Genomic DNA, 13758 nt, shown 5'->3' on the forward strand with positions numbered 1-13758 from the left:
ATACTGTGACTTAAGTAGTTCACGGCCAATACAATTTAGGGAAATAAAGAACGGGATAAAAACAAAATTTCAATTTATGTCCAACCCACTTAAAATGTGTGAAGAAGATGATAATTTGTCTAATCGATTCTTAGGGTCGCTGGTCACTTGGGTCGTTGCAGGTACTTTTTCTTCGGTTTCAAGAACATATGTGAAAATCTTTAATCTTCTCGTTGTCGGTGCAAGTGTTGAATATATGTTGTAGTTGTAGACTGGTCTGAACTCAATTGAATTACTCGCCCTGAAATGCCGAGTTTTATGGACATTCAGGCCGTTTTCCATTCGACCGTTAGCAAAGCCTTTCTACGGATCCCTTAGGGGTGTGGCTTTGATCATTCCAAGTTTACACCGAGTTCTTCTGATTTCGGACTCAAAATATTTACGAAGGAATCGATCGATTCCCTACACAGTCACCCACCAGTAACGAAGATACGAAATCATTGTAAGGTACCTTCCTACCGGATCTGGTTTTTCTTGTTTCCGGGGATACTGCTTGATCATTGTCTTCGTTTTCTAATGGATCTTTTTTGTGATCTTCCTCATGCTCTTCATTTTCAAAATTATTGAATATGTAGGCTGGTTTAAACCGTTCGATCGTCACCTTAGTTTCCTTGTCGTTGATCTTGAATACGAAATGTTTTGGATCTCTCCTCAAAACTTCATATGGTCCGTCGTAGGGTAATTTTGGGCTCTCATGTCGGACGAAAACGAATGTTGACGTTTCCAATTCCTTGAACACGAAGCTGGGTCGTTCTCCGTGGTGGTTAGCGTTGATGGGTCTTATTCTTCTTATTTGTTGCCTCAGATTCACTACGAAGTCGGCTGTCATTCGTACTTGTAGATAGAAATTCTCCGGGCAATCTTAATAGCTCTCCATATACCATTTCTGCTGCGGTTGCTTTCATGTCTTCGCGCCAGGCTGCTCTCATTCCCAGAAGGATACTGGGAAGCCTTTCAGTCCAACGGTCGTTGGTGTGGCATTTGATTGCAGCCTTAAGTTGTCGATGGATTCTTTCCACCATACCATTGGCTGCTGGGTGGTAGGTGGTGTTTCGGATGTGGTTCGTGCTAGTCAACTTACATAGCTCGTTGAACAGGCTTGACTTGAACTGTCTCCCTTGATCTGTGATGATCCGGAGTGGAGTGCCGAACCTCGCTATCCAATTCGTGTAGAACTCCTTGGCGATGGTGGATGCTTCCTGGTTCTGCAGGGAATTGCTTCTGTCTATCTGGTAAATCGTTCGACACAGATGAGTCAGTATCGGTAGCCCTCGGCGTACGGCATGGTGATAATATCTATGTGTACATGATCGAATCGACGTACTGGTGGCGTGAATGTCCCTGGTGGAGTGATGACGTGACGAGTAACTTTGGATCGCGGACATTCTAAGCAGGTGCGGGACCATTTCCTGCAATCTGCGTTAACTGGAGGCCAAACGAAACGTTGCTTCACCATCTTTTTAGTCGCGTTGGTACCAGGGTGTTCCAATCTGTGGATCGTGTCGAATGCTACTCACCGGAATGGCTTCGTCAGGAATGGACTTGCTTGGGGGTCGACGTATCGCAGTACACCAAGGTGGTTGATCCATGCGGCTTCATCTTCCGGATCAGCAAACCTGTATCGCCTTGCAGATATCACCGTAGCTCGTTGTCGTCCTCTTGTGATCTGGCTAATGCTGCATAGTCCAAGGTGGGAGTAATTTCGTCCACTCTTGAAAGGGCATCGGCGACGACGTTCGGATCTTCTGGGACGTAGCGTATGTCGGTGGAGAATTGGGAGATGTAGTCCAGATGTCTGAACTGTCTAGGCGAGCACTTCTCTGGCTTCTGCTTGAACGCGAATATCAGGGGCTTGTGATCCGTGAAGATCGTGAAGTTCCGGGCTTCTAGCAAAGCCTTTCTACGGATCCCTTAGGGGTGAGGCTTTGATCATTTCAAGGTTTTTCCGAGTTCTTCTGTTTTCGGACTCAAAATATTTTCGAAGGAATCGATAGATTCCCTACAAGAGGAACGAAATGGTCTTGTACCGAAATTTCGAGTATCGTCAATGGTCAAACAATGAGCAACGAAAAGACTGCATTCTGCAACATTTTTCTTATAAATTATTTGCTTTCAATCAACTCCATGTTTTTCGAAGAGGATCAATTTAAGGTCGAATCGAGTTGCAGCCCTTCGGATTTTTATTATTCTATAAACTGAAATGTTATACAGGATGAGTAAGCGAAAAGAAGTGGAAACTGCATTCGCATTCCGAATTTTGGTCATTTGAAAGTTCAGTTATTATCATTCAATTTTCTGTGTATCTGCCAAAATTTGAAATACATCATTTCCAATTCAGAAAAAATGAGGAAATTCCAAAAATTCATGTTCATCTCAAATGAATCTAAATTATGCAGTGAAACTAAAGACCCACAAATTCTCCCAAAAATCGATATCGACAAGGAAAAAACAATTATGCTGCTTACTCGGAAACATATTCCTGCCGCAAAAATCGATATCGAAAGGACTAGTTCAATGAAAAATAAATTTGAAATTGAAATTTGTAAACATGATGGCACGAGATGTATGAAAACTTTACGGAAGAAATCACAAGATAAACTCATTTTGTACAAACATCCGAATACGTTCGATACTTTTACTTATTTGACTAGAATTCATCACAGTTTCGCCATCAATAGTATGGACCATATGTTGCGAACAGATTGGGGGCAATTTATGACGAAAAGAACGGCAGGTAAGTTGCATGAACATAAATTGAATATATCAAGCATATTTCTGTATTAGTGTTTTTTTTTTAACTAATGTTAAAGCACTTTTGAGAAGACACGATGTTCTACGCATTTGCTCAGCTATCTTTTTCTATGCGAAGATGCTCGACGGACAAATTAGTGACATGGCAGTATTTATTATTATTTGAACCGAGGTCGTTGTGGCTCGGTAAGCCTTCCGGGAACTGCGACCATGTAGATCTTTTGTTCTCTATCCTACCCAAGGTGGTCGTCAATGACGTTAATGAAACTGGCAACCTCCTTATAGTCCAAGAAAATGGCCAATGAAATACGAATTTTGAGGTTAAAACTTGAATTTTGGATATAAGTTACTTTGAAGCATCTAAAAACGAACTGTGAAAGGTTTTTTTAAATTCACCCCCGGGAAGGGGTGAAAAAAAATAAAAAAAGGGTTTTTTTTGAAATTTTGGGGAAATGGTAAGTGTTAGAAAAAAAAGTTTCGAATAAAAGTTGTAGAGCGTAAAATTTTACATAAAAATGTTCTCACAACTTTTTTTCCTAAAATTGAAATTAACAGAGATATGGTAGCTAGAAGCTAGGGGATGATAACAGGAACTTTAAAAAATCATAAGTTGTTGAAAAATTGAAAAAACTCATAATTTTTTTTTTTAAATTACTTATATGATTATAAACTTCAATTCTAGAGAAAAATTTTTTTTTTTTAATTGTTTATAAAAAAGTTATAACAATTTAAAATTTTTATTTTCAAATTAAATCAACTTTAACTGATGAAAATATATATATATTTTTTTTAATAGATTAATATTTTAAGAAATTGACCATACGCGTTGAAATTTAATTTTTACCTGTTCTTTTCAAGCAGATATAAAATAATTTACCTGGTTAAAGATATTGTGTGGCGGCCATTTGCTTTCACTACCGACTTCGGTACCTCATGCGCATGCGTCAGTTGTTCTCAATGCGCCAGTTGTTCTCTGTGTGTTTACAATATTCTCCATTTGTTTTGAGTGAATTGATCTCTGTGTGTTTACAATATTCTCCATTTGTTTTGAGTGAATTGATCTCTGTGTGTTTACAATATTCTCCATTTGTTTTGAGTGAATTGATTAGTGCTGTTAATTTGGAAAAGGTAATTATTTAAGTGATGTTCAATTTTATATTGAGAAACAGCATGGTCAAAACATAAACACATGCTTTTTATTTACTTTGTTATAAAAATCACCATCAATCATTTTATATTATTTAATTTTTTAAATACTATTGTTGAAGTATCTACCTAGATTAGTTGATAATGAATTATTTTTGTACTTTTCTTGTTTATATAGGTTGAAATTTCAACATGGATCAACAAGCATTATGCAGTATTTGTGACACAGTTTTGATCAATGACACCGACACTGTTGTTTCAGTGAAAGAGAGAGGATTAAAAAAGTTGATTGAGAAAAGCATTGAGAAGGGAGACAGAAAAAGCGAGTTATGGCTCGGAAAGATTGAAGTAAGTTTTCATGAAAAATGTAGGAAGTCGTATCCTGTGTCTACCTCTTCAATTAAGAGAAAATCAAAATTATCTACTGATCCATCTTCATCACATTTTACATCATCTGTAGTTGGGCCAAGTCAACTTGGCGTCAACTTCAACAAATTTGAATTTTGATTTTGTAAATCTATGTTTTTTTTGTAAAATGTCATTGGATCGCAAACATAAACGGGTCCATTTGATAGCTAATAAGTACACACAAGACCAGATACTGGATATTGCCAGGAGGCAAAATGATGAGTTTAGTACTGAATTGATTAAACGCATTAAAGACATCAACCTAGTTGACTGTAAAGCTAGTTATCATCATAAATGCTACGTGAATTTTAATAAGCTCGTGAAGGAACCAAAAATCTCTACCCTTAAAGAACAAACAGCTAGGATTTTTAATCAAATTTGCAAACACATTGAAGAAAGCTGTCAGTATACATTTAGTTTGCGGGAACTAAAAGATATCATGGGAGATGATCCCTTGAGTAACTTTGTTTTATTTCGAATGTTGAAAGAAAAATATAAAGATGATATCTTCATATCTCATCATCGAGGTAAGGAACCAATGATCTATTATAAAACATTCGATATTTCTAAAATTTGTAGCGATTGGTTCACTGGTGATGGCGATGAAATGGATGATTTACAAAAGCAAACAATTTTGAATGTCGCTGTCAAAATACTCCGTAATGAAATTATTAAACACGATTATCGTAATACATCGTACCCTCCTGCGTCCAGTTTTCTTGACGATGTTGTGTCATCAATTCCGCCATTATTAACTTCGTTCCTTGGAAATTTACTATGCAAGGATAACAGTGACCAATACAGTGATAATTTTATTGTTAGAGATTCAATAGCACATTCCATCGTCAGTTATTTACGTCCCAAACAATTTATATCATCTCTCCAATTGGCAGTTGGTTCATATGTCCACAGAAAAACTGGTTCCAGACTAATTGTTGATCTATTGAGCAAATTAGGTGTTTGTGCCTCATATTATCACATTCAGTTGCATGAAGCTTGTACAGTTATTAATCCTCCAGCTCTTAAAATTAATAGTGATAAGCCATTTGCACAATTTGTGTTTGATAATACTGATCACAATGCTAAAACATTAGATGGTAAAGAGACTTTTCATTGCCTTGGTGGAATAGTAGCGTATACGCCTGAATCGTCTATAAGCTTCGAAGAAAATATTGTTAAATTTAAGAAAATGCCAAAACCTCAGGAATTAGTATCAAAACACGTTATTCCCCAATTACCTTACGGGTCTTTTAACACTAAGGCTCTACAATCACTAGAATTCATTGCGATAAAAAACATTCCAGTGAGAAAATCACCTGTGATATCAACTTATTATTCTGCGTATCTTTGGGCCAAGTTCTTCGAGGTTAAAAACGTACCATCTTGGAAAGGATATATGGAAGTTTTGTCTTCCGGGATTCCTTATACAATGTCGCAAATTGTTTGCTTACCATTTATAAATGGACCACCGTCAAATTTGACGACATTAAATAGTTCTTTACACTATGCAGCAGCTGAAACTCGTAAATTAAATAGACAGACATGTTTTGTCACATATGACCAGCCATTATATGCTAAAGCTCTTTCGATAGTACAAGAATCGAATAGTGAAGAATTAAAAAATGTTGTCGTTCGTCTTGGTGGCTTCCACCTGTTAATGTCATACCTGGGAGCAATCGGTTACATTATGTCTGAGAGTGGAATTGAAGATTTATGGACAACAGTCTATGCAGGTGATTCTGTAAAGAAAATGTTAACTGGTCATGCTTATGCTAGAGCGTTGCGAGCTCATATCATGTCGTTCACCGCACTTGGTATTATAATTTGTAGAAGCTTGAAACCTTCGGATGAATTCCAAGATTCTATTAAAAAGTTTTTCGGTACGTGGGATTCAGAACCTCCACTTCTAACAGATTGTGATGACGAACCAGTAATAACTGATATGTGCGAAAGATTTGTACAGCAACTGGCAGTGATGGAAAAAAATGGTCCAACATCTAAATTATGGATCCAGTATTTCAAAAGCATTATTATTGCATTGCAATTTTTAGAAGCGGAACGATTAGGCAATTGGGAACTACACTTACAAAGCGTCAAAGAGATGTTACCATTCTTCCATGCAAGTGGACATTATCCATATGCGAAATACGCTCAAATTTATTTGCAACAAATGGCTGACCTCGAGTTAATTATGGATCCAGGAGAATATGACGAATTCACGAAGGAAGGTTTTTTTACAATTCGTAGATCCGAAAAAGCATGGGCTGGAATTTGGTCAGACATGGTTATTGAACAGACCCTCAATCGTTTCTTCGGTACTGACTTGAAGCATGGAAGAGGTGTTACTTCCAGTGTTGCAACAAGATATTTAGTAGCAATGCCATCAGCATTCAATATCATGGAATGTTTAGAGACATATTGCAAGATTGAATCAAGCAACAGTGAACAACATGTTGATATTTCAAGAAGTAGAATCACAAAAGATGAAGTAGGAATTAAAAAATTTTTGTTTTGGCTTGATGAAAGAAATCCATTTGAGGTTAGAACTTCATTAGTATCACTCTCTACTGGAATCATAGGTGGACCAACAATTAATTGTCATAATGCAGTAGAAGTTGGATTGCAAGGTATAGCTACCATGGTTGGTAAAAATATTGATAACGTTTCTTTGTCTAACGCGTTCAAAGTGAAAACACTTGCAAATGCGAAAAGTGGTATGCATATTGGCGATGATTTTGTTGCTGTCGACTCATTCTTGTTAATTCAGAGAATATCAGTATTTTTTCATGGCAATGTTGAAGAAACACGCAATGCATTGAAGTACGAGTTGTCACCGTTTCCTCTGAGCTTATTCGACGAACATGGATTAATGAGAAAAACACCAAAATCAGAATTGTATAACGTTTTCCAGCCATACATTCAATCGCCTGCCTTAATATCTGGATCTGGATCAATTTTTGTAATTGATGGTGGCTGGCTTCTGCATAGCTATGTTTGGCCGCATGGAAAGAAATACTCAGACATTTGTAACCTTTACTACTCTTATCTTATTAAACATTTTGGATCTAACGTGACAGTCATATTCGATGGCTACTCGAAGGAAACAATAGGAATTAAGTCCTACGAAAGATATCGCAGAAAAGAAAAATGTGTTGCTGCAGATGTTGAGATTTCTGAAGATAATCTCGTGACCTTGACCCAAAAGAAGTTCCTGTCCAATATTGCAAATAAGAAACAATTTGTAAACTTACTGAGTAATAATCTTCAAAACCGTGGTATTAGCACGAATATAGCTTCAGAAGACGCGGATCTTTTAATTGTCAAAACTGCAATCGATTTAAAAAGAAGAAGAAATCAATCCGTGACGATAGTTGGTAATGATATTGACTTACTTATCATTTTGATTTCACTTGTCTCTGACGAAGAGGTAATCTAAGTATATATAAAACCGCTTGCACATATACGTCAAACTTTAAACGTAAAATCACAGCCCAAACGGGACCATCTAGAGCAAAAATGACAAGAATAAGACCCCCCTCAAAATCGTCTGGAGATCCCGGGAAAAATCCCAAACCTTCGATTCTCCCCGCGGTTTTCGAGTATACGGGGTGTTTCGGATCATTTTGACATTTCAAGTCCCATATTTCTGTGGTATCTGTGGACAATTTGGCTGTCAGTGTCATGTTAATAATAAATATTCCATTTCGATATATGAAAGATCTTGAAAAAGTTTGCAGTTTCCAAAATTGTTATTCAATATTTAAATAAATGCCGACAGATAAAATGCAAAGTCTTCGGCGAATCGAAAATTCGATAGATATTTGTCAAAATTTGGAAATGAACATTTACCTATATCATCGAATGCATTTTCCTCAATTCAGGTTTGTTTTAAGTGTTTGTATCATTCAATTGGATATGAATGTTACTTCATTTCAGGAATTTTTCGTTTATTTTCCACAAACTATAAAACTACATTCTCTTTCGTGAGAATTTGAATCTATTGCGACAGAAGATGGAACTACAAAACAGAACAGAAGCTTCATCTGATCATGTATTAAACAGATAGAAAAACTCCTTATAGATAATTCACAATTGGCTTTATTACTGGAAAAAGAGCCAAGTTAGTCAGATGACATTCTAAAATTTCCATGTGTTTTTGGAATATCTAAAATATACACTTTTACGACAGAAGAGTGCAAAAATATAAATGATCAATCCGTTTTTGAAGAATTTGAGTGCAGTGCTGTTGAATTTATAATGAATAAGTCAAATCGTTGTGAAATCTTCCATACGAATAATTTCAACTATATATTATCTATTATATTATTTGCCGCTCAACTGAAACATGTATTAATAAACCTTGGAAATTAGAGACTCAAACTTTTTACCTGATTTCTCAAAAAGGTTCCACCAAGATATTAAAATTTCTTATGAGGTAACATAAGCCATGGGTATTTGAAAGGCAAGTCTATTCATTCTGTCTCTTTTTAGTTTGTTTATTAAAGCTATACTAGGATATACATATAAAAAATCAGTTGAAATACTAGTCAAAATGTTACGACAGAAATAAAATTTAAAGGATCATTCAGTATATGAAGAATTTCAACATGGCAGTTACTTTTGAAATTGGTATCAATTTTCCAGCAATTCAATGTAGGTATAAAATACTTTAAAAAGTAACTATTCATCAAAACTTTCCATTTCATGAATGAATGATTAAACTTGTATAAACATGTAGATACCTATTTCACTAAAGTTTTCAATCGTTATAGGAATAGTTGCTCTATGGCCACTTCGAAAATGCTATCCAACTGATATATTCATTGCTTTTGATTTTGGTAAAAATTAAATTATTAATTGATTCAGATCCAAAGTTAACATTTGAAAAAAATCAAGTCAATGTAATTATCGAACCCACTAACATGGGTCAATAGTATTGGCTGATACAATTTTAGTACCGAGGCAGTCATTTCAAATACTGAACACATCTTCTGACTGAAGTAAAACTTGAACAATGATCTTTTTTTACTTGCATCTTGAAATGAATTTTGCACTTTTTCAGTGTTCAATAATGAGATAATTATTAAATTGACTCAAGAGATTAACAGTATGCTTTATCAGGATTAGTTAATACTGCTGAAGACGTTAATAAACCTATTAATTTCTTATATGGTTCATCATTACAACTCTCTTTTGTTGAATCAAATTTCAATTAAGTTTTCAAAGGAGTTTTCATATGTTTACAATTAGACATGTTGAATTATTGCAATACATATTTGAAGAATATAAATGATTACTATACTACCTTTTTCATAATTTCTAGTGATATTCATCCCTAAACAATTTTAGCTTTCCCTAAATTCTTTATGATAAAATTATCACTTAAATTTTCTATCAGATATATTCATTCAGAATTAACATTTGTTAAAACAAAAAAGTCATCTACGTATAATGCAACAACAGTTAGCAAGTTATTTTTTGATTTTATGTAAATACAATGCTCAATTATTGATATTTTTTAACTAATATCTGTCAAAATTTCATTTACTATATATATTTCCCTGTTCAATTTACTTCTGAGTAAAACCCAGAGCTACAAGCTTGCTCTATAACGTAACGAACCATCACGATTAAGCTTTAATTCAGCTGTCCTCCACTGAATCGGAATTATCTAGTGAAATTTCTATATCATCCCTTATCTATGATAACTATATCTTGACTGGTATTAATGAAATTGTTACCTGTATCCCTTTGATCATTCACCAGAACCCACAAAAATCATTTTTGTCCATATACCTTCAAGAAATATGCAACAGAGAGATGCAAAATTCATCGATACAATTTTCAGATTCTAAAAACGCCTTAGTTCTTCAGGAATGTCCAGTTGGTCTTTCAATATTATAAATTATGGAAAATAACCTACTATTAACCAAATTTTTAGATTTCAAAAGGTGTCCTTCCTTGTATTCTAAATATATACACCCTATATAATTGTTGATCGAATATTGTATTTCTTAATAAATTATGAAATAGAAGAATAATTTGCTGCTCAACTGAAAAAAGTATTGATGAACCTCGGAAATGAGGGACTTCTTATAACCTGATTTCTCAAAGATGTTACTGATATTATTATGATTGCTTGTAAGGCAACATTAGCCATGGGTTTTTGAAAGGTAGATCTATTCATTCTGCCCCTTTTCAGTTTATTATAGCTATACTGAATATTCCTAAAACAAAATTTCACTGTAGGTCTTTTCATAGATCTTATCGAATGATTATGTAAATTCAATATTTGTCAAAACTGAAAATAAACATTGAATGCAGTTTCTTTTTCAGGTAGTGTTTCTATTGACTGATAATAACTCTCACATTTTGATTATGCATTTTTCCCAAATTTTTTAAAGAAGAAAGAAATTGCCATTTCTAGAGAAATGAGAATTTCAGATTTCAAAATGTCTAATTACTACTTCAAATATATATACACCCTATATAATTGTTGATCAAATATTGTGTATTTATTTACAAATTAGTTAATAATTTGAAGCTTTAATCTCAATTTTCAGACTTGAATTGGTCCAACATCTCTAGATACTTCTAATTGATATTCGACAAATAAATATCCTGTATAATTATCCATCCACACGAAAATAATCCATCTTCTGAAAAGAAAAACAATGTTTACTATATAGAATTAATTTAAATAATGATTCAAAAGTGATGAAATTTTGCAGACTTACTTATTTTGGGTCTTAGATCACGAATCCGCTATCATAAATTCCTTAATCCAGCTAGTTTTTTTTTTAATTGTGAAATTGGCCTAATGAAGGTGAGGTTATCCACATTAATAGCTAGTTTTCTTGTATTTTATTAACTGATTCTCGTTAGAAATGATTAATTAATCACATTTCAAGCTTTCCCTGAAATAAAAATGCCTTTTTTTCGTCAAAATCGATGGTTTTATCGATTGTTTATATATGGCGGCGGCCATCATGTTTAATACGTAACGTCTGTCAGACTCAGATGCTAAATAATCTGCAACGTTGCCTGTATGCCAGATCTTCTTGATGGGATCGGTTTTTTACTTGGTGGAAATTCATGTTAATAGATTGTTTGAGATTATGACGTATTATAAAACTGTATGGAAACTCATAATTTTCGCACACCTATTCGAACAGAAAATTCGGCAAGTTTATTTTCGAAATGAATAAATGGTAGTTCATATGGTGTTATTCTGGTTTTTTCGATATTGGCATCGGATTCAGTTTAGTCCTCCTGAACATATACAGGGACATTGATGTTGACGAGGACGCTGTGATTACAAGGTTTTCAAAGGGTTCACAGACCAAATTAGATTTTGTGTTATACTTGCCAATTGTCTTTTTTTTTTCATATGAAACAATAGATTTACTATTTTTTTTTTTTTAATTTCTACCTGAATGGCTAAAACCGTGATAAGTAAATAAATATATTATAATATAACAAATACATAAGCGTACAAATTTTTTTACCGAAATTTGAGGCTTTATTGTAAAACACTGGTTATACATTTATGATTCGAAATATTGCCCATCGCTGGTCACTATACTTTCTCACATCTTTCGGGCAGCGTACGAATTGAAAAAACTGGTCATCTTTTGAAGCGATCCACGAATCGATCCAAGTTTTTAATTCTTCATAAGATAGGAAGTGCTGGTCAGCCAGGCTGTGTGCTATTGATCGAAACAGGTGATAGTCCGAGGAAGCAACGTCTGGAGAATACGTCGGGTGGGGTAGGAAATCCCATTTCAACTTTTTCAAGTATATCTTGACTTTCGCAACATGGAGTCGAGCATTGTCATGCAGTAAAATCCATTCATCTACTCTCTCGTCGTATTGCGGCGGTTTGTCTCTCAATGCTCAATGATTGCGTTCGATAACGATCGCCTGTGATCGTTTCAGTCGGTTTTAACAACTCATAATACACTACGCCGAGCTGGTACCACCAAATACTGAGCATGACCTTAGAACCGAGAATATTCGGTTTAGTCGTCGACGTGGAAGCATGGCCGGGATATCCACATGATTTTATGTGCTTGGGATTATCGTAATGAACCCGTTTTTCGTCTCCAGTCCCAATCCGATGCAGAAATTCCTTCCGTCTTTGCCTCGAAAGCAGCTGTTCACAAACAAACAAACTCCGTTCAAACACCTCCCGGCTTCAACTCGTACGGCACCCACTTTTCTTGTTTCTGAATCATTCCTATGACTTTCAGGCGTTTTGAAATGGCTTGTAGTCCTAATGATCCTGTCAATTATTGTTGCGTTTGAAATGAGTCTTGATCAAGTATTGCCTCCAATTCTGCATCTTCAAAAACCTTCTCTCTTCCACCGCGATGCTGGTCTTCGACATCAAAATCACCATTCTTGAAGTGTTGAAACCACTCTCGGCACGTTCTTTCACTAATAGCGGCCTCACCATAGGTATTTGAGAGCATTCGATGAGCCTCAGCCGCAGATTTATTCATATTTCAGTAGAAAATTAAAACCTCCCTCAAATGACGAGAATTTGACTCGTAAGCTGACATGGTTAATCGTGAATAACTTTATGATGCAGACACAAATCGACTAACATGTCGATGGCGTTATGTTCACAAATAACTAAACTTATTGTATGACATCTACGATATATTTATTTCGACTATCACTTACCGTTACAACCAGCTATTGCAAAACGGCAGGAGCAAAGTTGTAAGCCTAAATCTAAAATTTCGGAATATGACATTGTTCAGCTAAAATATTTTCGAAGTTCAGGCGCTTCCGGTTTTATAAGAATTAAAAAAATTTTTTTCAAAACAAACTTTTTTTTCATTTTATGTCTCAGATATTATCGAGATTTCCATTCTCAATTACTCTTTGCTAAAATTATTGTGTTAGTCCTCATAGTTTTCAAAATATCAAGGAAAAACCGTAAAAAAGAGAATTTCCTTAGTCACAATTACCTGAATTATTTTTACTGTGAATATCCTATGCCTATTTCAATTCACTTTCTCAAACTAAAATGATGTTGGAACATCGTGCATATCTTGAATTTGAGAAATATCATCACAGGGTGCCAAAAATTGTGAACAAAATTTCGCTGGATTCTACGGTAAAAAATAAGGGTAGTGTCCAAACGTGATTATGCTCTCAAATTCAATAATTCAAGAGTTATTTGAGATTTTATGAGTTTATGTTATACCTACGTAGGGTCAATTTTATTCGATCTGTTTCCAGACAGACTAGCAATAATACTCTATGACCATAGAAATTTAAATATCTAATTAGGTACTTTACATGTAACAGGTATTTTCATTATCAAAGCTTCACTAATTTGATTTCACGAATTGAATTTCCGATATTCAAATGACAAAATTCTGGATATACTTATTTTCTCTA

General features: G+C 34.8%; 1 protein-coding gene across 1 annotated transcript in view; it reads left to right on the forward strand.

The window, feature by feature from the left end:
• Positions 1 to 2343: 2343 nt before the first annotated feature.
• Positions 2344 to 13758, forward strand: part of LOC123684164 (MATH and LRR domain-containing protein PFE0570w-like) — a 28573-nt gene continuing 17158 nt past the window's right edge. The window contains exon 1 of the mRNA XM_045623321.1: positions 2344 to 2773. Coding sequence (XP_045479277.1) covers positions 2383 to 2773 — 391 coding nt within the window. The 5' untranslated portion in view covers positions 2344 to 2382. The remainder of the gene's footprint in view (positions 2774 to 13758) is intronic.

The sequence above is a fragment of the Harmonia axyridis genome, chromosome 7 (genome assembly GCF_914767665.1).
Source record: "Harmonia axyridis chromosome 7, icHarAxyr1.1, whole genome shotgun sequence".
Lineage (NCBI taxonomy): Eukaryota > Metazoa > Arthropoda > Insecta > Coleoptera > Coccinellidae > Harmonia > Harmonia axyridis.